Source organism: Rana temporaria, chromosome 1 (genome assembly GCF_905171775.1).
Source record: "Rana temporaria chromosome 1, aRanTem1.1, whole genome shotgun sequence".
Taxonomy (NCBI): domain Eukaryota; kingdom Metazoa; phylum Chordata; class Amphibia; order Anura; family Ranidae; genus Rana; species Rana temporaria.
This window is the reverse complement of record NC_053489.1, coordinates 444,212,822-444,239,910: the sequence shown is the minus strand read 5'-3', so window position 1 is coordinate 444,239,910 and position 27,089 is coordinate 444,212,822. Positions and strand designations below refer to the sequence as shown.

Sequence of the window (27,089 nt, the reverse complement as noted above, 5' to 3'; positions counted from 1 at the left end):
ATATTTTAATAGGATATAAATATATACACACATATACTATATTACCAAAAGTATTGGGACACCTGCCTTAACACACACATGAACTTTAATGGAATCCCAGTCTTAGTCTGTAGGGTTCAATATTGAAATACCCACCCTTTGCAGCTTTAACAGCTTCAACTCTTCTGGGAAGGCTGTCCAAAAGGTTTAGGAGTGTGTCTATGGGAATGTTTGACCATTCTCCAAGAAACACATTTGTGAGGTCAGACATTGAACCCGATAGAACACCTTAAATTAGAGCAGAGAATGCAAGCCAGACCTTCTCTTCCACATCAGTGCCTGACCTCACAAATGCGCTACTGGAAGAATGATCAAACATTCCCATAGACACACTCCTAAACCTTGTGGACAGCCTTCCCAGAAGAGTTGAAGCTGTTATAGCGGCAAAGGGTAGGCCAACTCAATATTGAACCCTAAGTTATTGTTCGCTTTTGCCTTATGAATAGAATTAGCACTGGGCCAATCTGGTGCACTGAGAATCACTGGAGGGAGGAAGGACGGAGAATTTGAAGATACAGAAAGGTACATATCATACTGAACTAATTCCACAAGGTCATCAGAGTGTCTACTGCAAAGACCTGAGGGTTCAAAGATCCGTTGACGAATCTAAACACCGTGAGATTAATATCAGGTCTCCCCCACCAGTGGCAATGGGCTTGAGAGGCCATTCTCCCATCCAAATGCTGACGACTGGAAAGGTCTACCTATCAATTTTCCACACCTGGGATGTGGACAATGGAAAGAGCTGGAATGTAAAGTTCTGCCCAAGAAAGTATGATTAATGTAGGCCGTGGCTGTGGAATTTTCCACTAGATTTTTGTTGGGTGTCCTTGCAAATAACGTTTGGCTTTAAGGGAAACCCACATTGCTCTAAGCTCCAAAATGTTGATAGAAGTTCTCGTCAATTTAGAGGGGATATATGTCAGCTCCCCGCAGGACAGGGAGGCATCCATCGTGAGAACTTCGGAGTGCTGGGTTGAAAATCCACCATGATAAGGAAAAGCTGGCAAACCCATGGTGCTACCATGCTACCAGAATGTAGAATTGAAATGGTGTGAAGTAAGGGGTCTACAAAGTACAGCTCATTTTTGTTGGCCAGCAACTAGAATCCTCAGACACACTGCAGGGATGGTTTCTGCTAAAGTTAACTGTCCTCAACTCCAGGCAGTATGGAGTGCAGGTCCGGCAACCTGACAAAGCCCACCCCACCTGACACCTCACTGTGTTGTCGGTTGCTAGGCCTGCCCACATCCTAGCAACCAATGAAGTACTTCAGTGTAGACCTTCTGCAACGCTTGGCTTCAACTCCCTAGGTGTATTTCAAATTGGCACAATAGAGAGCCTACTGTTTCAGGGCTTCCAGGGCACTATAAGATAAACCCCCTGGATACAACTGGTTGTGTCCCACACATGAGACTAGTATAAGTTTTTTTTAAAGTGGTTCTAAAGTCAGAAGGTTATTTTATCTTAATGCATTCTATGCATTAAAGGGGTTGTAAAGGTAAAACATTTTTCCTAAAGAGCTTCCTTTACCTTGGTGCAGTCCTCCTTCACTTACCTCATCCTTCCATTTTGCTCTTAAATGTCCTTATTTCTTCTGAGAAATCCTCACTTCCTGTTCTTCTGCCTGTAACGTCACACAGTAATGCAAGGCTTTCTCCCTGGTGTGGAGTGTCGTGCTCGCCCCCTCCCTTGAGGGGGCGAGCAGGAGAATCAGGACGCTCTCTACATTGCAGACAGAGAAAGGAGCTGTATGTTGGTGGGCGTCCTGACTCTCCTGCTCGCCCCCTCAAGGGAGGGGGCGAGCACGATACTCCACACCAGGGAGAAAGCCTTGCATTACTGTGTGTAGTTCAGACAGAACAACAGGAAGTGAGGATTTCTCAGAAGAAATTAGGACATTTAAAAGCAAAATCGAAGAATGAGGTAAGTGAAGGAGGACTGCACTAAGGTAAAGGAAGCTATTTAGGGATTTTTTTTTTTACCTTTACAACCCCTTTAAGATAAAAAAAATCTTCTGTGTGCAGCAGCCCCCTCTGTACCCCTAATACTAACTTGAGCCCCATCTCGATCCAGCAATATTGCACAAGTATCTCAGCTGTCCAGGACTCCCCTCCTCATTGACTGAGACAGCAGCCGGACACCATTGGCTTTCACTGCTGTCAATCAAAGTCAGTGATTCAGCTCCATGTCTGAATGAACACAGAGCAGCAGCTCAGCTCGGGTGCCCCACAGCAAGCAGCTTGCTGGGCACTTGGCAGGAGGGAGGGGCCAGTAGCACCAGCGAGGGACCCAAGAAGAGGAGGATCTGGACTACTCTTTGCAAAACCACTGCACAGAGCAGGCAATTATAACATTTTTGTTTTTTAATAATAATAATAAAAAAAAAGACATTAGTATCATTTTAGCCTGTGGAGCACTGCCTGCAAGCATGATCTTCTAGCATTTCCTTGACATACTTGTCTTAGTTTTTTGAACTTGCCATTTTTAATTGCCTGTTGTGTTTACTGACCCCAGGCCTACCTAGAAGGCAGGTTTTAGGTCTGCCTGACTTTAGCAAGGATTTACAACCTGTAAATCATCACCTTTTGAGACTTGATAGGAAAAGAAAAAATAACAATTTGGGACTTTATTAAAGGCGGTGACCTGGTAAGGTCCAGTGCCTCCATCCCCATCTAAATGAAGAGGAAAAAATCATGCAATAAATTTGATATTTTTACACCTACGTACTTCATTCAAAGTTCCGCCTTTTGAGATTTAGAGCAGATGTAGAGCAAGTTGGGGAATGTGTACAGTTAGAACATTTTAAAGCCATAGTGTCATGGACATGCAATAATGTCTGGCAGCTTACCTTCTCCTCATGTGTCCATTAGAGGCCTGACTCTCTTCTGGCTGCCTTTTTATCATCTCTCCTCCCTGTATGGCCCCACCCCAGGCCATCCCAGGAAGTTTATATTAACTGTTGCACTGCAGGTCTGCTTTGCTGTTCAACTTTGTTTGTTAGCTTGTGTTTCTGTCTGCCGTGTACTACGTTTACCTTTCTGTGTACCGATTTTGGCTCGTCTCTGACTACTCCTGTTTGCCTGTGACCCTGACCTTTTGGCCTGTCCCTTGGTTACCCTTGTCTGCCTGTTGCCCCGACCTCGGCTTACCCATCACCATCCCTTGTGTCCTCAGTGACTGCTTCCCCTCTCTCCCTACGGAGCGTGACCTGGGGGACCCCAGGGGCCGCGACCTGGGTTCAGTTGCAGTGAAGGCCATCCTCACCACTAGAGGCTCTGGTGAACACCTGCTGGACCTTAGATTCCGCTCCCTGGGGAATCTTGGGCTCACGTTTCCTGTCCATCCACAGCAGTCTGCTATTGGGTTCACTACCTTGCGGTGCACCCTTGTCTCCATCTGGGTGCATTTGTCACCTGGCCACAGGTGACCTGACACATAGCCACAGAGGTTTATATATTTATATAGCTCAGAAAAAAGGTACCAACTTTTTTCCCCTGGTTTAGGCCACATTTGTTTTTTATACCAACTGCAGCCAATTTGAGGCAGTAACACTGCAAGGAAAATGTTGGCCATTAGGCCAAAATCCCCACATTTTCCCATTTACAGTATGTCCAACCAGAACTATCATAAGAAATATCATAATGAGCAAAACACAAAACTGACTGTTCTTTCAGCTGGATATCAATATTTAAACCATGTTGTTGTCACAAAAGCATGTGGTTACCTGATTGTAAGTGTGTATTCCCCCGGAATTTTATTGGCAGCATCTCTCACCAAATATGTCCCATCTGGTGTGTCTCGGAGTATATCATTCACCTCTTCTCTGAAGTAATGCAAACAGCAAAATAATTTCAAATGAGTATATTCTATTTAGCAATATGCTGTGTTTTTATAATTTAGAACAGGTCATCAAAGAATATGCATCTAGTTTTCCCTTTTCTTTGAAATCCTAAGCTGTCTTTCCAAATACCTGCTGCTTACAGACTCATACCTAAAATTGGGGAATTACTAAGCTTGAACACTTTTGGATGGAGTGCATGAAAATGATACTGTGTTAATGTGGAACTAAAGGTAAGGAAATTTTATGAAGGAGCAACTGATAGATTATGGTGTGCATTTCTCCTGTCGGTCATCACTGCAACAAATAACTATTAAATATTGCAACCATTAAAGTGGGAGTAAACTCCCATCTCTGAATTTTACCTATAGGTAAGCCTATAATAAGGCTTATCTATAGGGGGACTTTAAATCTCTCCTAAACATGCACTGTTTAGGAGATATTTACTGTACATGTAGCCAGTGACATCACTGGTGCATGCGCTCTGAAGCAACGGGCCATTCTTTCAGAGCCCTGTGCCGTAAACTGCGGCTCTCCGGGCATATATGCAGGAGTGATGGTGGCTCCGGACCAGTCAAACACATGGAGTCCAAGAACCCGAAAGGAAGATGGATGAAGATGCTCTGACATCTCGGTGCTGGAAGGGCTTTGTTTTAAGGTACATTTAACAAAATGTGCTAGTATGCGATGCATACTAGCACATTATGACATTACCTTGCAGGGTACAAAAACAAAAAAACATCCAGAAATTTACTACTGCTGTAAATACTTTTTACTGAGCAACAGTAGACTGGAATAACAATCCATTATCCATTCAGAGTTAGTGGATGTGTCCATGGGACAGGTGCAATTATCTTAAACTGGGATCCTGTGTTAGCAGTAAAAAGGAGAGTTGCAGGGAGCATGAGGGGCAGTAAAATAGCAGCAAGGTGCAAGTCTTGTTGTATACGTGGCACCAACAGTGGAAGTTGGCTCCCACTATAGCTGGCCTTACAGAGTTTTAAATTTGGCTGGTTCAGCAGGTACCAACTAAATTGTAATCCATGTATGGCCGTTCTTGCTCATGAAAAGTCGATCTATCAATTAACTTCTCATGAAAGGGCTTGTTGGTAAATTTTCACTTGATCGGTGCATGCAGCCAATCGGCTGCAGTGCTTATTAGTGTATTCTGACAGCCGGGGAATCCTGCTGTCTGGATACAATGACACAGCGGGGAGGATTCCCACATCCACATTGAATGTGTGGATCAGGGAATCGGTTCATTTTTTTTTTTGACCAGCCTAAAACAGCAGAAATTAGATTGATGTGTTTTAGAGTGTGTTACATGAACTTGGCAGCATGGACAGGAGTCTGTTGGAAGAAAGCATGCTAGTTCCATAGGGTAAAGGGTTGGTGTGTTGCAGCAGGCAAGGCAGCTCTTTCATAAAATGTGTGTAAGGCACGGCTGCAATGTCAAAAATGTTCTGTGATTTGCACTGCACTACTGTGCAAATCACATGCAATATCTGTGTGATTTCGAATTCAGCCATACAGATTGTATGGCTGAATTTGCATTGCATTCGGACCAAAATCATCCAGGACCCTTTTTTTTTGGTCCGCACCCACACGATCTAATTCCTGTCCGAATTGACAGTTCGCACTGCAAAATGCGAACCGATCTGGGGGTGTCATTAATTTTCTATTGACACCCGCAGTGGTTTGCATAGGGCAGTGTGAACAGCCTGCGAATAACATGCAATGCGGGAACCCGTACTGGATTTGCATGGGTTCTCGCATCGCAGCAGTGTGAACCAAGCCTAAAACAGACAGTTCATAAGGATGTGTACATAGTGTAAAATCAGACCTTGTACAAGTGGGCTTTCGTTTGAAGGAAAACAGTGTTTACAACAAGCTGTTACAAAGCATTTAAGTTTTCTTTTTTTAACAGTTTTATTGACGTTGCAGGGAGCTGCAGCCGCTGGCAAAAATTGCATGTAAAGATCGGACATACTGGTTGGACCCAACTTAATTGATTAATCAACTTGGGTACAATCAGCCTGTCCATACATGGTTTGAATCTCGGCTGGTTCAGCAGTGACCTGCCGGGATTCAAACTATTTATGGTTTTAATGGAAGTACTCTAGGTAATCTCATCTAGAAACAAGCTGTTAGGATGCTTCAGTAAGCTTCACCGCAGCTTGTTGAAGCCTGAAGCCAGCTGCTGGTTTAAGATAACAGAAAACCTATGAAGATCAATGTTTAACAACCCTAAACTGTAACTGAAGTTTGCTGTAAAAGCTTCCACAAAGCTGCTTGAAGCTTATTGAACACTTTGCAAATAGTGTATAAAAGAATGCTGTACACATTGATCTTTCAAATACTGAACCCCGTATAGAGAAGTCTAAAAAGCTGATCTAAACCCAAGAGCGAAGACTAAAGGCAGCATTAAACCTGCCATTAAGTTAATTAATGTTTTTAACAGAACAAGCTGTCCTGCAGATATAGCAGTTAGAGGGTTGAGACAAACCATGTAACACTGACAGGGGTGTATACAATGATCAGCTTTTATTTATGTAAAACCTTTACAGGAACAAAACTGTTGCTTTAACCTCCCTGGCGGTATGATTCTTTCTTATTTTAGGTCCTGAGAGCGGTACAATTATTTTGCATGAAAATTTGGCGTTTTATAGTGTAGGCCTGTAATTCTTAGGAACAACTCATTAAATCTGACCAAACAAGAGTCTAGTAGACATCCCGGGTATGATAAAGTTTGAAACACAAAATCATAAATTATAATTTAATAAATACCTTTAAATAATTATAACAAATAATAATATAATAATAATGAAAATTATTGAATAATGTACTCAAATCAAAAACACTGAAATTTGCTCAGTTGCAGAATTGTCTTCGTCATTACTTTCAGTGTTTGATGACGAATTTCCCCACAAATCGCTATCGCTCAATTCTGCAAGTGATTCTATTTATTATCGCTGTTTTCTAGCTGGTCTAAAACCACTTTTGATGTAAAAAGACACTTTTGGTTGCTATGGACAGTTTCCAGGCAGAAAGAACAGTTATTATAATATAAAAGTACATGCAGGACACTGGGCAGACCACTGGGGACAAAGGGGGTGTGTATTTATTTCATACAGTACTGCAATCTGTAAGATTACAGTATACTGTATGTATTGTGTGTATTTACTTTTTGGAATTTGGCGCCGTTCTTCGCCCCTGTGCGTCGTAACGTCGCAGGGAACGGAGCTCGGCAGCACACAGGCACTGTGTGAATCGAGCGAGGTGGCAGCTCGATCACACAGCGGGGAGGCATTGCAGGATCCAGGGACAAGGTAAGTAACTCTGCCTGCCTGAATACTGCAATGCGATCCCGAGACTGGGTCGGGGATACCGCTAATTGTACTGGATTTCCACCCCGAGCCACACTTGGGAATACCGCCAGGAGGGTTAAAGGGGTTGTAAAGGTAAAAAAAATGTTCCCTAAATAGCTTCCTTTACCTTAGTGCAGTCCTCCTTCACTTACCTCATCCTTCCATTTTGCTTTTAAATGGCCTTATTTCTTCTGAGAAATCATCACTTCCTGTTCTTCTGTCTGTAACTACACACAGTAATGCAAGGCTTTCTCCCTGGTGTGGAGAAAGCCTCTTGAGGGGGCGAGCAGGAGGGTCAGGACACTCTCTACTTTGCAGATAGAGAAAGGAGCTGTGTGTTAGTGGGCATCCTGACACTCCTGCTTGCCCCCTCCCCCCCTCAAGAGGCTTTCTCCACACCAGGGAGAAAGCCTCGCATTACTGTGTGCAGTTAAAGACAGAAGAACAGGAAGTGAGGATTTCTCAGAAGAAATAAGGCCATTTAAAAGCAAAATTGAAGGATGAGGTAAGTGAAGGAGGACTGCACTAGGGTAAAGGAAGCTATTTAGGGGAAAAAATTACCTTTACAACCCCTTTAACTGTTTAAAAACTATTAACTGGAGTTTGGCTTCAATTTGTCAGGGTATCCAATTCTGCTAGTGCATCCAACACCCCCTTCCCCAGACTGACAATGCTGCTGTCCAAAGGTGTGTGTTTCTCCTTCATCTGGAGTGTAGGCATCCTAAGACAGGCGATTACTTGCTAGATTACTAGGTGAAAACAGACAGTAAATTTAATGATTGGTAGATTGAAACACATTACATTTTTGGTTTTGGGGGTTTAATATTGCATAGTCCTTATAAGTGGTGGCTGCATTTATTATTATTATTTTTTTTTTTTTTTTCATGCCCGGTAAGTAAACAGGCATCTTAATTACAATTACTCCTAGCTGAACAACTACAGTTGCAAGAAAAAGTATGTGAACCCTTATGGAATGATATGGATTTCTGCACAAATTGGTCATAAAATGTGATCTGATCTTCATCCAAGTCACAACAATAGACAATCACAGTCTGCTTAAACTAATAACACACAAAATTGTTTATGTTACCATGTTTTTATTGAACAAACCATGTTCACAGTGCTGGTGGAAAAAGTATGTGAACCCCTAGACTAATGACATCTCCAAGAGCTAATTGGAGTGAGGTGTCAGCCAACTGGAGTCCAATCAATGAGATGAGATTGGAGGTGTTGGTTACAGCTGCCCTATAAAAAACACACCAGTTCTGGGTTTGCTTTTCACAAAAAGTCTCTGGCATATGCTAAAATTCCTGTTAGCGAATCTACGATACGTAAAACACTAAACAATAATGTATTTCATGGGAGGATACCACAGAGGAAACCACTGCACAAGAGCACCTGGCAAAATATTCTGTGGACAGATGAAACCAAAGTTGAGTTGTTTGGAAGAAACACACAACACTATGTGTGGAGAAAAAGAGGCACAGCACACCAACATCAAAACATCATCCCAACTGTGAAGCATGGGGGTGGGGCATCATGGTTTGGGGCTGCTTTGCTGTGTCAGGGCCTGGACGGATTGCTATCATCGAAGGAAAAATGAATTCCCAAGTTTATCAAGACATTTTGCAGGAGAATTTAAGGCCATCAGTCCACCAGCTGAAGCTCAACAGAAGATGGGTAAAGCAGGGTGAACAAATATCTGCGCTAACAATAATAAATAAAAAATAAAACTGAATAGAAGCAGCCAGTTTGTAGATAAATCAAACACAAAATATAATAGTCCAAAGTGCAGAGCTTGAAATTGTGATAAATATGTGATAGTCCAAATAACAAATTCCAACAAAGAGTGAAGAAGAAAGAAAGACTTCCACCAGACTTCAGGGTGCACAGAAGCAAAGCACACCAACACCCAGTGCAATCAATCTGCTTTGCCAGATACATATGAAAACAAGCAAGTAATCATATGATGCAGAGGCTCAATGGTGGATGGCAACACTTTAAAACTTGGTATGCAGGATTGGGTTAATCCAAAATCACCGGTCCATAGATGGATGGATGTGTGGTGCAGTCATCAACAGGGCATTAACCAATATGAAGAGAAAGCAAATAATTGGGAAGCCAGTAAGGTAAAAACACAAGATTTATTGGTAATCTACTTACAGGTAAAAAAGGACATTATAGCTCATAAAATCTCTGCGGCTCTCAGCGTGCTTGCATTGGCCAGCCTGACATGTTTCATCCTAAATGGATATCATCAGAGGCGTGATGGGTGTTGCAACAGAACAACGACCCAAAGCATAGAAGTAAATCAACAACAGAATGGCTTAAACCGAAGAAAATACGCCTTCTGGAGTGGCCCAGTCGGAGTCCTGACCTCAACCCGATTGAAATGCTGTGGCATGACCTTAAGAAAACGATTCACACCAGACATCCCAAGAATATTGCTGAACTGAAACAGTTCTGTAAAGAGGAATGGTCAAGAATTACTCCTGACCGTTGTGCACGTCTGATCTGCAACTACAGGAAACGTTTGGTTGAAGTTATAGCTGCCAAAGGAGGATCAACCAGTTATTAAACCAGGTTCACATACTTTTTCCACCTGCACTGTGAATGTTTACATGGTGTGTTCAATAAAAACTTGGTAACATTTAATTCTTTGTGTGTTTCTAGTTTAAGCAGACTGTGATTGTCTATTGTTGTGACTTAGATGAAGATCAGATCACATTTTATGACCAATTTGTGCAGAAATCCATATCATTCCAAAGGGGTTCACATACTTTTTCTTGCAACTGTATTTTTCTTTGCAAGTACAAAATGTTGTATGAGGTTATAGAATAACCCCCAACAAAAAAATAAAAGTGTTGGACTCACCTAGAAACGTCCCCCCAGTACCACTCTGCTTCCTGCAATGTTCCTCCACTCATGTTGGTTGTGCTGACTGGTGGTTTAGGTTTTGTTGGTTTTGGAGGGAGAGCTGATAAAAAAAAAAAAAAAAAAGCAAGGGAGCTTACCGGAGTCCACTTTGTTTAATCATCACTGTTATAAGCTCAATTCACTAAGGCTCAACTCCTTATTTTCCTTTATTATTGTTCAGTTGAAACAAAAACATTTCACTTAAGAGTCGGTTCACACTGCAGCGGCACGACTTCGGGGGCGACTCTGCAAGTCGTCCTGAGGACGACTTCAGAGGCGATTTGCGAAACGACTTCTGTATAGAAGTCAATGCAGGTCGCCCCGAGCCGCCCCCGAAGTCGTACAGGAACCTTTTTCTAAGTTGGATCGACTTGCGTCGCTCCTATTAGAACGTTTCCATTGCATTGAATGGGACGCGACACGTCAGGCGGCTGAGCCACCTGTCGTGTTGCCCCAGTGTGTTACGGTAAGTGTCATTCTTGTTTTACTAAAGTGTACTGAGTGTCTTTACAAAGGAAATACAGCATAAAGAAGGTCGCAGACACCGGAAATGTAGGAAAAACTCCCCACTGCCATATGGACCTGTATGTGAAAGGGTTAATAGCAAAAGATTGTGAATGTACCGCACACCCTTAGCGGTTCACCAGGCAAAAGCCAGTACATCATTCTTAAAATTAACATTTAGTATTCAGAGCCACATTTTCTTAAAAATAGTTATTTTATCTTAAGTGTTTTTATTTTATTTGTATGTTTTTTCAATAAATCTTTTTGTTTTAATTTATCATTTTTTATTTTGCTCTTCAGCAAAGCAGTGGGCCAGATATGGCGGATCAGAAACCTTCATAAAGCATTTAACAGTAACAATGAAATATGTCAATACACATTTGGAATCGTGTCGTCTTGTATAATTCTGTTATTAGGAATCCGAAACATGAAAAACTTTAGTTCCGAACAAGGCCCCTAGAACATACAATGCAAGAACATGTAATACTAGTGTGCAAACAGGGGTCCGACACATGCAGGCTTAAGCCATAAGAGCGTGGTTTATTTTTATTTTCTATAAAACCTAACTTAGAACATAGATGGGGATCAGGGAGGAATGAGTGAAAAGAAAAGGGAAAGGAAGAGGAAAAGCAAGGGGATTGGTGCAGGGGCTGGTGCTTGCCCAAGAAGCCAAAGGGGTACCAAGCAATCAATCACTTCTGGGCCTAAGCCCGTACAAATCAAGGAGACAGGTACGAAGTGTTCCAATAAATTTTAATGAAAATATTAAACATAAATATGCTTATAATTTTATCAAACAGAAGTCAATTTACATTATAAATGATAATAAAGACTTAAAAGTGATATTGTAGCTCTATTCTAATATAAATAAAATGTATAGATGTTGATGTGAGATAAATTAGAGAGATGGGTAAGGAAAGAAAAGAATATAAATGGAGAAGGAGCCAGGGAGGCACATCTACAAGAGGAATAAGCATGTGGATGTGAATACAAGCAATCTTATGCTTTATATGCGTAACAAGGTCATATCAAAGTCTTTTGGAAGGTAGGATATAATCCAAGGAGACCACATTTTTTCAAATTTGGATACATTGGGGAGGTTTTAAATTCAATAATGCTTCTTTTGTATTTTTTTATATTCTTTCTTTTATGAATTATTCTATAAATGTCTGTCCAAAATTGTTCGATGAGGGTTCCTTTTGCATGGAGTGAACATCGGATTATGTATATTTGAAAGAAGGGGGATAGTTATCGCAGTAAAGATACGCCGTTTACATAAGGCGTTTTCAGGCGTAAAGTTAGTCCAACAAAAAGCTGGCCAATGTTAAGTATGGACGTCGGTCCCGCGTCGAATTTTAAATTTTTTACGTTGTTTGCGTAAGTCGTCCGTGAATGGGGCTGGGCGTCATTTACGTTCACGTCGAAACCAATAAGTCTTTGTGGTGTAATTTGGAGCATGCGCACTGGGATATGTCCACAGACGGCGCATGCTCCGTTCGTAAAAAACGTCAATCACGTCGGGTCACGGTTCATTAGCATAAAACACGCCCATCTCTTCACAATTTGAATTAGGCGCGCTTAGGCCAGCACATTTACGCTACGCCGCCGTAACTTAGGACGCAAGTGCTTTGTGAATACAGCACTTGCCTCTCTAACTTACGGCGGCGTAGCATATATGCGATACGCTACGCCTGTCTAATGTTAGGCTCTCATACCATGCTTCAATTTTTTTTGGTCGTTTTTTACAAGACATAAAATGACGTTTTCCCCCACACACGGTCAATTAAAGTGACGTTTTTGAAAACGTCATTTTTTTTCATCACATAAAGTGATGGTGTGTACGCGGCATAAGTCCCCATTCACATCTAGGCGTTTTGTCGCCTGTAGTGCGACGCCGCTGCCGCCAGAGGGATGAAAAGACATTGCACTCTATGGAGATGGTTCACATCTCCACGCCGAACGCCTGCCGCCTGAAAAAAGGTCCCGGACCTTTTTTTCAGGCGGCTATTGGCGTTCGGGAACCATCTCCATAGAGGGGCACATCTAAGCGGACAATCGCGGCGTTTTGTCGCCGCAAATCGCGGTACAAAACGGGTTTGTTTTCAGGCGTAAAGTTAGTCCAACAAAAAGCTGGCCAATGTTAAGTATGGACGTCGGTCCCGCGTCGAATTTTACATTTTTTACGTTGTTTGCGTAAGTCGTCCGTGAATGGGGCTGGGCGTCATTTACGTTCACGTCGAAACCAATAAGTCTTTGTGGTGTAATTTGGAGCATGAGCACTGGGATATGTCCACAGACGGCGCATGCGCCGTTCGTAAAAAATGTCAATCACGTCGGGTCACGATTCATTAGCATAAAACACGCCCATCTCTTCACAATTTTAATTAGGCGCGCTTAGGCCAGCACATTTACGCTACGCCGCCGTAACTTAGGACGCAAGTGCTTTGTGAATACAGCACTTGCCTCTCTAACTTACGGCGGCGTAGCATATATGCGATACGCTACGCCTGCCTAACGTTAGGCTCTCATACCTGAATCTAGCTATCCGTAATTATCATACAATTGACAGGCAGCAAACATCTGATTTCGGGTGAACTATGACCACATTAAAAAAGCTGTACGATTCACAAATTATTTCAAGGGTCAAAACAAATGGTCGCTAAACTGATTTGAATTGTTAAATTGATTTCACGACACAGATGTTAATTAATTTATTACACAATGAGCATACCAGGAGGAGGGTGTTCTATAGGAACATTATTATCCTTCAGCAGAAGTTCCAAGAGCACAGCAGGATAATCTGGCAATGCTTCTGCCCTGTACATAACAAAAACAACAGAATAGGAAATAGAAAATTAGCAAGAAGGAATATGGGTATTTAAAATGTATACACTTAAATCTAAATAAAATGTCTTCTATGTTTTTTTTTTACTGGTAAATAAATTAATGCTGAAATATAGGCAGACCTGAAAAAACATTTAACATAAAAGTGTAGTCAATCAAAAGTGACATTAAAATAAATTATCACCAGGTTTCTGTAAACTAAAAAAATGAGACAAGGATAAATCATTTCAGAACTTTTTCCACCTATAGGTGTACGTTTAATAAAACAGTAATAAGCCGAGATCATGATGATCACGGCTTATCTCAGAGCATTGCTGGTTTAATAAACGGAGATAAGGAGCAGAGAGCATGTTCTCCGCTTCTCATCACAGCACATGACTGTTTTGTCACAAACGGCAAGTTTAATAAACCGAGATCTGAAGACTTCACAGCCCTTCCACTGAAATATCTCACTTCCAGATTCACCAGCTCAGAGGTGGAAAATCTGGGAGAGAAGCTGGTGTGATAAGAGGAAGAAGGCTTATTTCTTCCTAATATCAGCACTAGTGGGTTAAAAATGAAAATTAACATACCGTAATATATATATATATATACTGTATATATACGTGTGTATATAGATACTGTATATATGTGTGTGTATATATATATATATATATATATATATATATATACACATATACTGTATATATATATATATACACACACATATATACAGTATCTATATACACATGTATGTGTGTGTATGTATATATATATATATATATATATATATATATATATATATATATGTATGTATACACACATATATACAGTATTTATATATAAATGTATACACACAAAAAAATATGAATATATACATAAATACTGTATATATACACACACCCACCATGTGTATATATACAGGATATATATATATTTATCACATGTCTGAAAACATGCAATTACATGTTCTTTTAAACTTTAGTTTCACTTTTTGAACTCGGCTGCACCATAATCTCACAATATCTCACGAGATTACAGGCAGCCCACCCACTTTTACACAGATCTCGGCTGTTTTCAGAGGAAAAACGTCTCCTCTGTTCTCCCTCTGAGAACTTCAGTTCTCAGTTTATTAAACCGGCTGCAAAGGAGATAATTTTCCTCTGAGAACTGCCGAGAACTGAACTGAGAAAAAACTTCACAGTTTATTAAACAGACACCTTAATGTGACCTATAAACTGTACAACTCAGTTGAAAAACAAACTGAAATCTTTTAGGAGGGGAAGTAAAAAAACTAAAATAAATGTGGTTCCATAAGTGTGCGCACCCTCTTATAACTGGGGATGTAGCTGTGTTCAGAATTAAGCAATCACATTCAAACTCATCATAAATAGACACTGTTTACCTGATTTGGATGTAAATACCCTCAAATTAAAGCTGAAAGTCTGCAGTTAAAGCACATCTTGTTCGTTTCATTTCAAATCCATTGTGGTGGTGTATAGAGCCAAAAATATTAGAATTGTGTCGATGTCCCAATATTTATGGACCTGACTGTATAGCACTTACTTTATATTAGTAGCACAGAAGTACATTTCTTTGTAATTGTTTTCAACTGAGTTGTACAGTTTATAGGTTGAATTAAAGGTGAAAAAAGTTCTGAAATTATTAATCTTTGTCTCACTTTTTTACATCACTGAAACCTTTTTAAACAGGGGTGTGTAGACTTTTTATATCCACTGTAAGTTTAAATGTTGGTTTGTGTCTGCATCGTATACAATGCATCCCTGTTTTCTGTAAAAAAAAAAAATTCACCTCTTGCTATATTGCTCTTATGTGGCGCACCATGTGTAAGCTCTGCTAGTTTGCCTTGCTCTGGTACCCCAGCTCTGCTGATACTCTGCCACTCATTCCTCTTTCTCCAGTCTCTGCACACCTATAGGGTTCCCATGCTGCTCACCATGTGTGCCACTAGTTGCTTCACTCCAGTTTGGACCCTGCTCAAACACTTCCAGACTATATTATCGTGAACCGGAAATGACTGCTGAGGATGTCTTTACGGCTTGCTTGTTAGTTTCCCGGTACATCCAGGGATAGCTCATATATCTGCAATACCTCCAAAACAAAGCAACGCTAAATAAAAGCATCTAAAAAGCTGCAGGTGATGCTAGTGAGATTTGTCATAGACTTTTATGGAGGCTTTGGAGATACTTTGAAGCACCAAAAAAGCAATGTGGGGTATAATTTGCGAAGCGAAAGCAAAGCAAGCGCTGCAAGCTGACCCTTTTATTTAGTGACAGATGCTTTTATTGGCAGTCAGAGTGCTTTAAAAAAGCGTGTCCAATGCCACATTTTGAAGCAAGTGTAAACAACCCCCTAGTCAGGCTACTGGGTCTTTGCATGAAACTTCCTTCCATCTTATGTTAAGTAGCCTATATATTATGCATTTTCTTTCTTTCCACTACAGGTTTCCCAAGAAACAGCAAGGTGCTGATCTGAACTACACCCTGGATAAAAGTTTCTGAAAGAGAATGGACAGAGTAGAAAACATTTTGTATCAGGGTACTTAAGGCCCAGTTCTAGCCAAGCCCTGATTGTATTGTAGGAAATACAGAAAGCAAGGCACAGGGTACCGTAATCTCTGGGTTTAAAGTGCCTGTGTTCACAGCAGGTAAGAAAGGATTTCCAGGCACAATAATAGATCTTTCTTAAGTGGCTTTTTCCGTCTTCTTGTAATTAGCAAGTTAGGAATGACAGACTCAAGAGAGCACTCTGTCCCTGAATACATGAGCTTTAACATCCATGCTGTTAAATCTAGTGACCAAGAATCAAGATGGGCCCTGGGACCGCAAGGCTGGCCTGTTGGGAAGAGGCCAGGGGATGTCTCCTAGTAGTCTAAATAAATCTTTGTACTAAGTTCTTCTGGGCCAGTTTGGTACAATAAGAATCACTAGTTTCTTCCTTTGCTCTATTTTGTGGAGCGAGATAGAATTTGCACTGGAGGGAAGGCATAAATTAGCTTGAACCTAGACCAGGGGATTATCAAGACATCAAATGCCAATGCTAGAGGAACCTTGGTCCTGGCCATAAACAGATGTAGATTGCTGTTGAATCTGGAGGCCAGGCCAGCCATGTCTGGGGTTCTTTATCTCTGACATATCAGGATGCTGTGTTGAAAAAGTCTCAAAATTGAGAAAATGGAACAGAACTCAGATGAAGAAATTCACAGAGACTATATCTTTGACCTGAATTTCTGAGTGTGAGCTCTGAGAGAAAGCAGCTTCAGTTTACGGTAGAAGTTGATCACCCAAACGAAAGTTTGAAGTATCTGAATTGTCCTGTGGATGTTTGCAGATAGTTGAAAGGGACAAGAGTCCTTCAGAAGGTTGTCTAGATAACCTGTGATCTTAGGAGGGCAAGAAGAGGTACAAGGTAAATTTGCTGGAAGCAGCGGATAGGTCAAATGGCAGTGTGACAAACTGAAAGTAATGCTCTCTTGCCGCAATGCGGAGAAAGCGCTAATGAAGTGGATTAATGTTAAATGCAGATAGGCATCTTGGATGTCTTTGCCAGGAACTTGTTTCAGACAGGCAATACCTGACCTTCTATGCAAAATTTTGGATATCAAAGGCATTTAATGAGAAATAATTTTATATACAGGATAGAACTTTGGTACAATGAAAAAGTTTGAATAGAATTTTTATAACCTGGCCTGTGGAGGTAATGGCACAACCACTCCCTGTGGCAAGAGAAGGTTCAGGGCACTCTGCAAATCTGACTGTGCTTGGGCAGATTTTGGTTAATTTGAGAGAAGAAAATGGTGAGGGGGGTACAGTTGTAAACTCTATTTTGTACCCCTTTGAAACCATCAATTAAACCCATTGGTTCGGGATGTCTGTGACCCAGAAAGAAGCAAACTGTGTACCTTCATTAGGAAAAGGGCTTTAGGGCAAAGGCTTAACTAGAACCTTCAGGGCCCCGGTGTTTACCAAAAATATGTAGAGGAATACGTATCAGCCTAAACTGAGGGGAAACAAATGTTTTTTTTTATATATATATTTTTTTGGGGGATATTTATTATAGCAAAAAGTAAAAAATATTGTTTTTTTTTTTTCAAAATTGTCGCTCTATTTTTGTTTATAGCGCAACAAATAAAAACCGCAGAGGTGATCAAATACCATCAAAAGAAAGCTCTATTGTTTTTTTTTCAACCCAGAGAACACTAACCAAAGACATAATCAATTTTGCGTTCATACGCTGTCTCCATCCTGGTTCGCATCATGGTAGGAAGTTGGTTTTATTTTTTTGCTTTCTTTGTTATATCAATATATAGGTATAGACATGCTAAGCCTATATGGCCATAGAGTAGAAAAATACAAATAGTGCAAAAGTTTACATATTAATAAAAAGTGCCCCTACCCAAATCCACTAACCCCAGCCCCCCCCCCCCCCCATACCCCAGCCCTCCCCGTTCTCTCCGAACTTCAGTCTCTTAACTTATCAGCTTTTACTAAAATGCGCTTCCTGCTCTATACCATCTTAACTAGATAACTCTGTGATGACTTATAATTGACCCAATCCTGCCATTTCAGTTTAAATCCCCCTTCACCTTCCTCCCCCATGAACTTGAGCTGTTCAATATAATAGATGTCATTTATTTTACCAAGGCAATTCCTCATTGTTGGGCTCTCAGGATCTTTCCACTGTTTGGGGATCAGGCTCTTTGCTGCATTCAAGATATGGGGGAGCAAGGTTCTCATATACTGTTTACTAGTCATGTTTGTCCCATGGAACAAGCACACCCACGGGTCGACTGCTATTTTAGTTCCAGTAATTTCCTTGATTATAGAAAGCTCTATTTGCTAAATGCATGGCAGTGCCATTGAGAATTAATGGCACCCACGTCCGTCTGCAAAAGGCAGGTTTTTGTGTGGTGTGGGAAAACAAGAAATTTCTCGCGCATTCGCCTGGTGTGAACAAGCCCTAAAATGTAATATGTGAGGCAGAGTTCTGTGGTCAGTAGGTTATGACGGAGTTGCCTTGTACCTGTACAAATATGTAAGCAGTATGTACTGCCAGGACAGGGTAGTATGCAGTGGTAGAGCAGTCAGTGAGCGGTATGGTAGCACCAGTCAGTGAGCACCATGGTAGAGGCAGTCAGTGAAGCCTCTCGCAATCTGCAACTTACAACGCACCACTGAAGATGAAGGGAGACTTGCAGGGCTGTTTTCTTTGCTCCTTCATCTTCAGCCTTGAATCAACCATAGCAGTCGCCTGTGTGAGAAGGGAAGGAGGTGGCCACACCTTCTGAGTGAAGAGCTGCATATGAAGTCAAAGGAAAGTGCCACGAACAGTCCCTCCCCCCCTCTGACCTGTTCCTCCGTATCATCTTTGGAGGCAAGTCAGGGGAAACCAAGACCACTAAGCGGGCTAACAAAGGCCTCCTTAGCAACTGATTATGTCATCATTTGGCAGGATGCAGGAGGTCAACCCACACAGCACATAGGAGGTTACACGTGAGTTTAAAAGGCACAAAAAAGACCGGCATTGTGGTTAAAAAAAAAAAAAATAACACAACAAACTTGAGCCGGTAGTAAATAATATTTCATTTACCTGCCTACGTTAGTTGGGGCATTTTTGTTGTGCTTTTGCTGCAGAACCCCTGAGGACTCTTTGCAGCACCCCGGTCGAAAAAACTCTGTTCTAAGGCATGCACACAAAAGAGCAGAGTAGCCATATTTGGGGTCCAATTAAACCCCAGTTTCCTAAAGTGATCTTGTTTCTTCCACGTTTGAGTGGTGATCTTGTCCATCTTGCACAATAGGAAGTTGGCCCAAATGCAGAAAACCCCTTGTGGGTAGGCATTGAAGCTGCAGATTGTGACACTTTCCCACTATGGCTTTGACAGAGTGCAGGTGTACAGTATTTCTAATTCTCTCTCCCCGCATTCTCTAAAGCCTCGTACACACGATCGGATATCTGATGTAATCTAATCAGATGGATTTTTTCCTCGGATATCCGATAAAGCTGACTTTCATCAGTTTTGCCTACACACCATCAGTCAAAAAAAATCTGACCATGCCAAAACGCGTTGACGTAAAACACTAAGACGTGCTGAGAAAAATTAAGTTCAATGCTTCAGAGCATGCGTCGACTTGATTCTGAGCATGCATGGATTTTTGACCGATGGACTTCCACACAGACGATTGTTTTTTTCTATCGTTTTTTTTATCCATAGGAAAAATTTAAAACATGTTCTATTTTTTTCACCAATGGAAAACAAACCGATGGGACCCACACACGATCGGTTTGTCCGATGAAAACGGTCTGTTTTCATCGGTCAAACCGATCGTGTGCACAGGGCATCAAAGGACCATCCCAGCTTTTATCCACCCATTGACCGCTCCTCTCATTCCATCATTTTATCCAGCTCTAGTGGCTCCGGCTTCCTTTGCCCCCTGGGAACTTCTTAATCTTGCTTGTTTGCATTGGCTAGTTGGCCTAGCAGGTTGCTTTCCTTCTTGATACAAAAAAAGCGCCACTGCCTCATCTATAACTGGCCATCGCAGTAAGCAGCATTGGGGGGCGACATAAGGTATAAACAGGGCCAAGGAAAAATCCAAGGGAAAAAGACCAAGCTTACTTACCGACCAGCTCGTAGACAACCTGCCGATGCTGCTTACTGCGATGGCCAGTTATAGATGGGGGCAGTGGCGCTTTTTTTTGTATCACTGTATATTGGTCAGGCAACGCACTGATACCTTTGCAGCCATTGAGCTACATGCTGGGTGCTCAGTGTGCTCTTGTACCTTTGAAGAAGGGGTAGGCTGCCCTTCAATCCACCTGCCCTCACCTATCCATCAGAATGCATGTGCTTCCAATGTGGAGACACTAATAAGTTAGTGTTAGGGACCACAAATTCAAGGCTGCCGTGGCACCCTGCTTTGAACGCATACTGTTAGACAGGTTGATTTGGTTGTCTGCGAGCTGACCGGTAAGTAAGCTTGGTCTTTTTCCCTTGGATTTATCCTTGGCCCCGTTTATGCTTTCCTTCTTGGCCCTGCAAGAGACCCATAAACTACCACGATCTGAGGTCTTTAGATACCTACAGGTAAAACACTTTTACACCTCTGGTCTGCAAACTCAATTCTGTTTAGACTACCTTTTATGTTTTGAAGACGTCTTAAAGAATTTAATTCCCCATGTCTTATCTCTAGGCATATGATCTCAAAGCAGTATATTCGACTCCCATCCTGTTCTTGTAACACGTTACATTATGTTGCATTATGTTGTTAGAATACGTGGGAACTAGTTATTCGATATTTGATGTTTTTCTCTATTAAGAGTTGAAACAAGGTTCCTAGGCTATCTGTTTGTTTACCACTCCTGAAACTTACATGGCTTTTTCAAATTTTTTTTACTTACGTATCAATACCTTGGGGCTTTATTGCTATTCCAACTGCTGTTCTCTAAGGTAGAAAACAGCAACGCAAAAGGTAAATTATGTAATTGCTCAATTAAAGCACGGTCCTGGAATACAAGATCATGTTGGTTTGTTCATTGCCCTAGTCCAGTTAGCTGCAGTTGGATAGACAGATCTGGGCCTACAAGTGTAAAGAGAGCCTTTAAGACTGTCCCAAACGTCCTATCTGTAGAATCTTTGAATGCAGGAACATCTTCAATTGGTACAGTGAGATGTTTGAGACTGAGATGGCAGACCAACTAATGAAAAAGACCACTTTTTAGTGAACTCTATTTCCACTGGATAGAGCTTTTCAGAGGAATGCAAAATCCTTATTGGATTGACCCAATCATCATAAAATTCTATTTGTTTATGAACAGAATTTTTTTTTTTTCAACTTAGCAGGTCACTTTGCACCCAACTAGGGACATGACGAAAAGGGGGACAGTCAAATTCCACAATGCCAAGGCTTCTGCACACAGAAGTGAGCAACATAAGGTGTATGGAAATCTTACACAGTTTCCTCTAACTCCGCCTCTGGGTCCTTTTAATTCCATCCTCTTGTATTTCAGGGACAGTAAATCGGGACTATGCTCAGGTAGAGATTGTGGAGCTGGGGAAGGAATCTGGCATTTTGTAGCCAGTGTACAATGGTGACATAGTTTAGTAAAAATCTGCCTTAGTCAGGCAGAGTTTGTTGCATGCTTGAGACAGAACCAAAATTGGATGCAGAAACTGGTGTTAAAATCAGGTGCTGCTCTGATGAAAAGGAAGCATTGTCACTCTGAGACTGAGGTTAAACAGAACAAATGTTCACATGAGTTTTTGCTGTGGCTCCCTTTCGCTTAGATTGCACAATAGCTACAGGTAAGGAAATTTCCCCTGAGAGGTACGTAGAGTAGGTTGCGGAATTTAGCAAGTCTGAAGAAATATGCAGCAACAGGGGCGCAGATTGTCCCAAAAGGAGGTACTAATGCCAAAAGGTCTAGAGAAAGGGACTGGGTACCTTATAAGGGCTCTAGGCAGAAGTGGAGGTAAAGTCTGTGACCTGTGGTGTGATGTAACACCAGGTTATCCACATGACACAAAGCTCTGAGTGGGTACATTTTTGCGCCAGGTTAGAAACCTTTACACTGTAAATTGAATACATTCCAAACAAAGTCCTGGTTACAGTAACATGTCAGAGATACATGGTGACCCTCTATAACAATGATGGCGAACCTTGGCACCCCAGATGTTTTGGAACTACAGTACATTTCCCATGATGCTCAAGTACACTGTAGAGTGCATGAGCATCATGGGAAATGTAGTTCCAAAACATCTGGGGTGCCAAGGTTCGTCATCACTGCTCTATAACCTATCTTTGTTGCTGGTCCCTGTATAAAGCATACCACTGAATGGTCTTCAGGGTCTGGTTTCTATAGCAATGGACCTTGGCCCTGCATAGCACCCTGTGTTGCACAAAGTGCTGAGGTGAGTGCCCATTCAGGATCCAGTGTTCAAAGCAATATTACAAGCTGTCTCCATAATGTGGGGTCCAGGTATAGCTTCCAGGGTTTTACAGAGGTTGCACTGCCAGTATTGCTGTATTAGAAAACAGCAAATAGTTGATTGAAGCGTTGGCCAAGTTAAAATATTAAAGTAGTTAAAGCGGTGGTTCACCCTCCTTAACATCAGTCTAGCATTACATTCGGCATAGTAGCGCGAGCTACAGTATGCCTATCTGTATTTTTTTATCCCCGTACTCAATGTGCTATTGCACATTGAAGATTCCGACTCCCGCGGGGAATGGGCGTGCCTATGGAGAGGGAGGATGATTGACGGCCGGCTCTGGCACGTCACGCTCCCCGAAGACAGCCGGAGTAGGTCTCGGCTCTTCACGGCGCCTGCGCACAGGCTATGCGCAGGCGCCGTGAAGAGCCAAGCCTATTTCGGCTATTTCCGGAGAAGCGTGACGTGCCAGGGCCGGCCGTCAATCACCTTCTCTCTCCATAGGAACGCCCATTCCCCGGAATCTTCAATGTACAATAGCACAGTGAGTACGGGGATAAAAAATGTAAGACCGGCATACTGTAGCTCGCGCTACGATGCCGAATTTTATGCTAGAATAAAAAAAAAAAATTTTTTTAATAGGGTGAACCCCCGCTTTAAGCTAAGCTAAGAGTGATTTCTCAATAAAAGAAGAAGTCCATCACCTTGAGATACTAGCAAAAACTGAGGTCTCATGGATTGGGTTAGGGTTATACAGGGGATGCCCAGGGGGCATGTCAATCACTTGTAGGTACCAGTCTATAACCCAGGGTCTAGCAATTTAATATAGAGGATTTTGTTGATTACTGGAGGCTTGCTAAACTGTTTTATAGTGAACAATTGGCAAAAATACACCTTAAACATTTGTATAAAATGAGCTAGATAAAAAACAAAAGCACTCACCCTGTGATCACAGGCCGAACCAACAATGGTCCAAAGATCTCTGCAGCAACCTTCACGTTGAATCCATTAACGCTGCCAAAGCTGCATACCTTTCCAATGTGCCAAAGTATACACTGTAAAGTGAGAACGTGCTGAATAGGAACAGTAGGTGGTTGTAAAATTGAAGAAATACGTGCTCTCTTCTGCTCGTCTTCACTAGGATCTGTGTGACAGAAAAAATAAAGAACTAATGCATTAAAAAAAAAAGAAAAAAAAAATGTATGATGCATTTAGATTTAGTCCATATTCACACAGTGTTTTTTTGCTTGTTTCTTGTGGATGCTGGCTAATGGTGGAAACATCTTTCTACTATGAAAATACAAAGAAGAGCAAAGTGAAACAAAACTTTCTCAATCAGCATTACTTATTTGTAATCCTTATGCTGCTATCATTAGTTGATAGATGTGACCATATATTATATTTTTTTGTTTTAATGTTTTTCTGGCCTAGGCCAAAATTATGTTATACATCCCATGAGTCTTTATGGGCATTTTTTTCTTTCCTCTGAGGGAGGTTAAAAGTTTTTTTTTTTAGGTAAGCACACCCTCCTCCCTGCACACCTAAGCTAAGGGCAGATGGATTACATGTAGATAATGCTACATTAATCCTCTTCCCTTACTCAGGATAGTGGTGGCTAGAAATGCTAGGGGGCTTTTTTTTTATGTCGTTTACGTTCGGCTTTTTCCGGTGTAGAGTTACCGCTGCTAAATGAGGGGTATCCTATGTTAAGTATGGACGTCGTTCCCGCGTCAAATTTTGAAAATGTTACATCGTTTGCGTAAGTAGTTCGCGAATAGGGCTGTACATAAGTTACGTTCACGTCTAAAGCTATGACGATTTGCGGCGTAATTTCACGCATGCGCACTGGGATTCTTTCACGAACGGCGCATTCGCCGTTGCTAAAAAATGTAAAATACGTGGGGTCACACAAAATTTGAATAAAACACGCCCACATCATCCACATTTGAATTAGGCGGGCTTACGCCGACACATTTACACTATGCCGCCGTAACTTAGGGCGCAAGTTCTTTCTGAATTACGCCCGCCGATAGATACGTAAATGTAGCTGAATTCGGGCCATAGACTTTTGCATATGCTAGCCATTGCTCCCAGATTTCAAAGATTAAACATTCACTTTTCTAGACAAGAGTAATCCCAATAACTGATATGCTGTATTAGTATCAATTTACTAAGGGCCAGTGTTGATTGAGTTTTTCCCCATGTATTCCTATACAATCTTAAAGGAATGCAAAAGCAGGTCAATTGCACTAACAATTAATTATGAACTATCTCAGAAGCATTGCAAAGTGAAGCTTGCTGCTTTTTCCCATCAAAGGCAGTTGACATCAATATGACTCCAAGGCATTGCACAGTAGGTGTAAGGCAGGGGTCTCCAAACATTCTAAAACACATTGCCAGTTTACTGTCCATTCAGACTTTAGGGGGACCAGACTGAAGCCAACATCGTGTGGAATAGATGTGTATAGCAAAGTCACATGTAAAGAAAGCCAGGTGTAAGATTCTTCTCATGTATAATGGGAAAGAGTGTCCATAAGGTGAAAAGAATCTCGAACATATGATGGTAGGGACTGGACTATAGGAAGGTATTTACGTACTGGGAAAGACCAGTTGTGAGGCTATCCATAGCCACAAAGATTGGTCTTCTCGGGGGGCAGATAGGGTCTTTATGTACCTTCGGCAGCCGGTAAAAGTACAGATGTTTGTACAGCTCCCTATACAAGAAGAGATATTCCCCTGTAGTGATAACTTCGACTTTAAGGGCCTGATCTACTAGGGCAGGCATATGCAATTAGCGGACCTCCAGCTGTTGTAAAACTACAAGTCCCATCATGCCTCTGCCTCTGGATGTCCTGCTTGTGGCTGTCAGAATCTTGCAATGCCTCATGGGACTTGTAGTTCTGCAACAGCTTGAGGTCCGCTAATTGCATATCCCTGTACTAGGGTGTTGAGTTCTAGCTTATAGGATTCTAGGGGATTTGTGTAAGTTGTTTATATGTTCCCTTATCCGAAAACAATCTTCTGCTTCTTTAAGGTGATTCCCTGGCTAGTGTGGGCAGTGGTTTCTTCATCAAGTGTGTCCACCTTCGGTTTTTCGGTGGTGGGAGTCTTTTGGAGTTTGCTGACACTGTCAGCCTCAGCTGTCTTCACCAGAGAGTGTGAACACTCATAGCAGCCCTCCAGTCCACCCTGTTTACCATCCTGGATCATCACAGACAATATCACAGCACATCTACACGCAGTTTTCAAGTTTCTTAGATGTAAGTGGATATTGGAATAAAGTATTGTTGGTTTTACTTACACCGACATGGCTCCTTGTTTTTCTCCTTTATATCTCTTTTTCTGGGGGAATCCCAAATGTCAACAAGGAGCTGCCGGCTTGTATGTATCCTGTCCAGTCACCACCTGCTGCTGTTTTTCCCATTGATCTGAGTCACATTGTGGTTCTTACCTGTTCATGGACTAGTATCATTGGGCCTGATCCACAAAAGGGATACGCCGGCGTATCTACTGATACGCCGTCGTATCCCTGTTTCTATCTATCTAACTGATCCACAGAATCAGTTTCTCATAGATAGGCAAAAGATCTGACATGTGTAAGGGACTTACACTGTCGGATCTTAGGATGCAGTACCGCAGCCGCCGCTGGGGGCATTTCTCGTCGAAATCCAGCGTCGGGTATGCAAATTAGCACTTACGGAGATCCACGAAGCTTTTACGCTTCGTTTTTTCTCCGTAAGTATTAGTTTGCCGTCGCAAAATTAGGGCTGCTTTTACAAAGTGTAAAGTTAGTATACCATGTAAAAGTAGACCCTTCTTTCCCGCGACGCTGTCAAATTTGTTTTAAAAAAAACCCGCCACATCTTTTTTTTTCCCCGACGCAACTTTTTTTACCCGGGGCGCGATTCACAAAACTCGGCGTAACGTAAAACCGCGCAAAGCACGTCGGGAGCATGCGCAGTACGTCCGGCACGGGAGCGCGCCTAATTTAAATGGGACTCGCCCCATTAGATTAGGAACGCCTTGCGCCGAACGGATTTAAGTTACACCGCTCAAAATTTCTAGGTAAGTGCTTTGTGGATCGGGCACTTGGGTAGAGATTTTGCGGCGGTGTAACTTAAATGTCAAAAGTTAAGTTATGCAGGGTTTTTGTGGATCAGGCCCATTGTCTATTACTTTTTATTAGTCCGTATTATTTTTATTTATTTGTTATTTCAGTATATATTATACAGTCCCTGACAAAAGTCTTGTCGCTTCTCTATTTTGTAGAAACTCCTTCTATTAACCTGACTTTTAATTAATCAATTGGTGTTAGAAATAGCTCATATGAAAAGCTAAAGCCCTCCCAAATGATGTTTAATGCACTGAAATGAATTAGTTTCACTGAAAAAAGATTTATCATTTAATCAAGACAGAAAGGTCAAATTTTGGCAAGACAAAAGTTTTGTCGCCTATACAGAAATTGAACAACTTTACTGAAAATCCAAAAATATGTCAGCAAATTAAGTAGTGGTGCTGTGAGATCCAAATTGAATATCTTGTATGACTTCCGTGAGCTTGAAGGACAGCACCCATGCAGTCTGGCAAGGATTCATAACATTTATTGATGAAGTCATCATGAATAGCAAATAAAACAGTCTTGCATGCC

General features: G+C 41.6%; 1 protein-coding gene across 2 annotated transcripts in view; it reads right to left on the bottom strand.

Moving 5' to 3' along the window:
- The window catches only part of PIK3R2 (phosphoinositide-3-kinase regulatory subunit 2), a 107,296-nt gene that overhangs the window by 29,838 nt on the left and 50,369 nt on the right, over nucleotides 1-27,089 (bottom strand). For both annotated transcript variants that reach the window (XM_040326898.1, XM_040326902.1), the window contains exons 6-9: nucleotides 23,384-23,585; nucleotides 13,400-13,485; nucleotides 10,123-10,225; nucleotides 3,767-3,865 (exon numbers count right to left, since the gene is read on the bottom strand). In XM_040326898.1, the coding sequence (XP_040182832.1) occupies nucleotides 3,767-3,865; nucleotides 10,123-10,225; nucleotides 13,400-13,485; nucleotides 23,384-23,585 (490 nt within the window). The remainder of the gene's footprint in view (nucleotides 1-3,766; nucleotides 3,866-10,122; nucleotides 10,226-13,399; nucleotides 13,486-23,383; nucleotides 23,586-27,089) is intronic.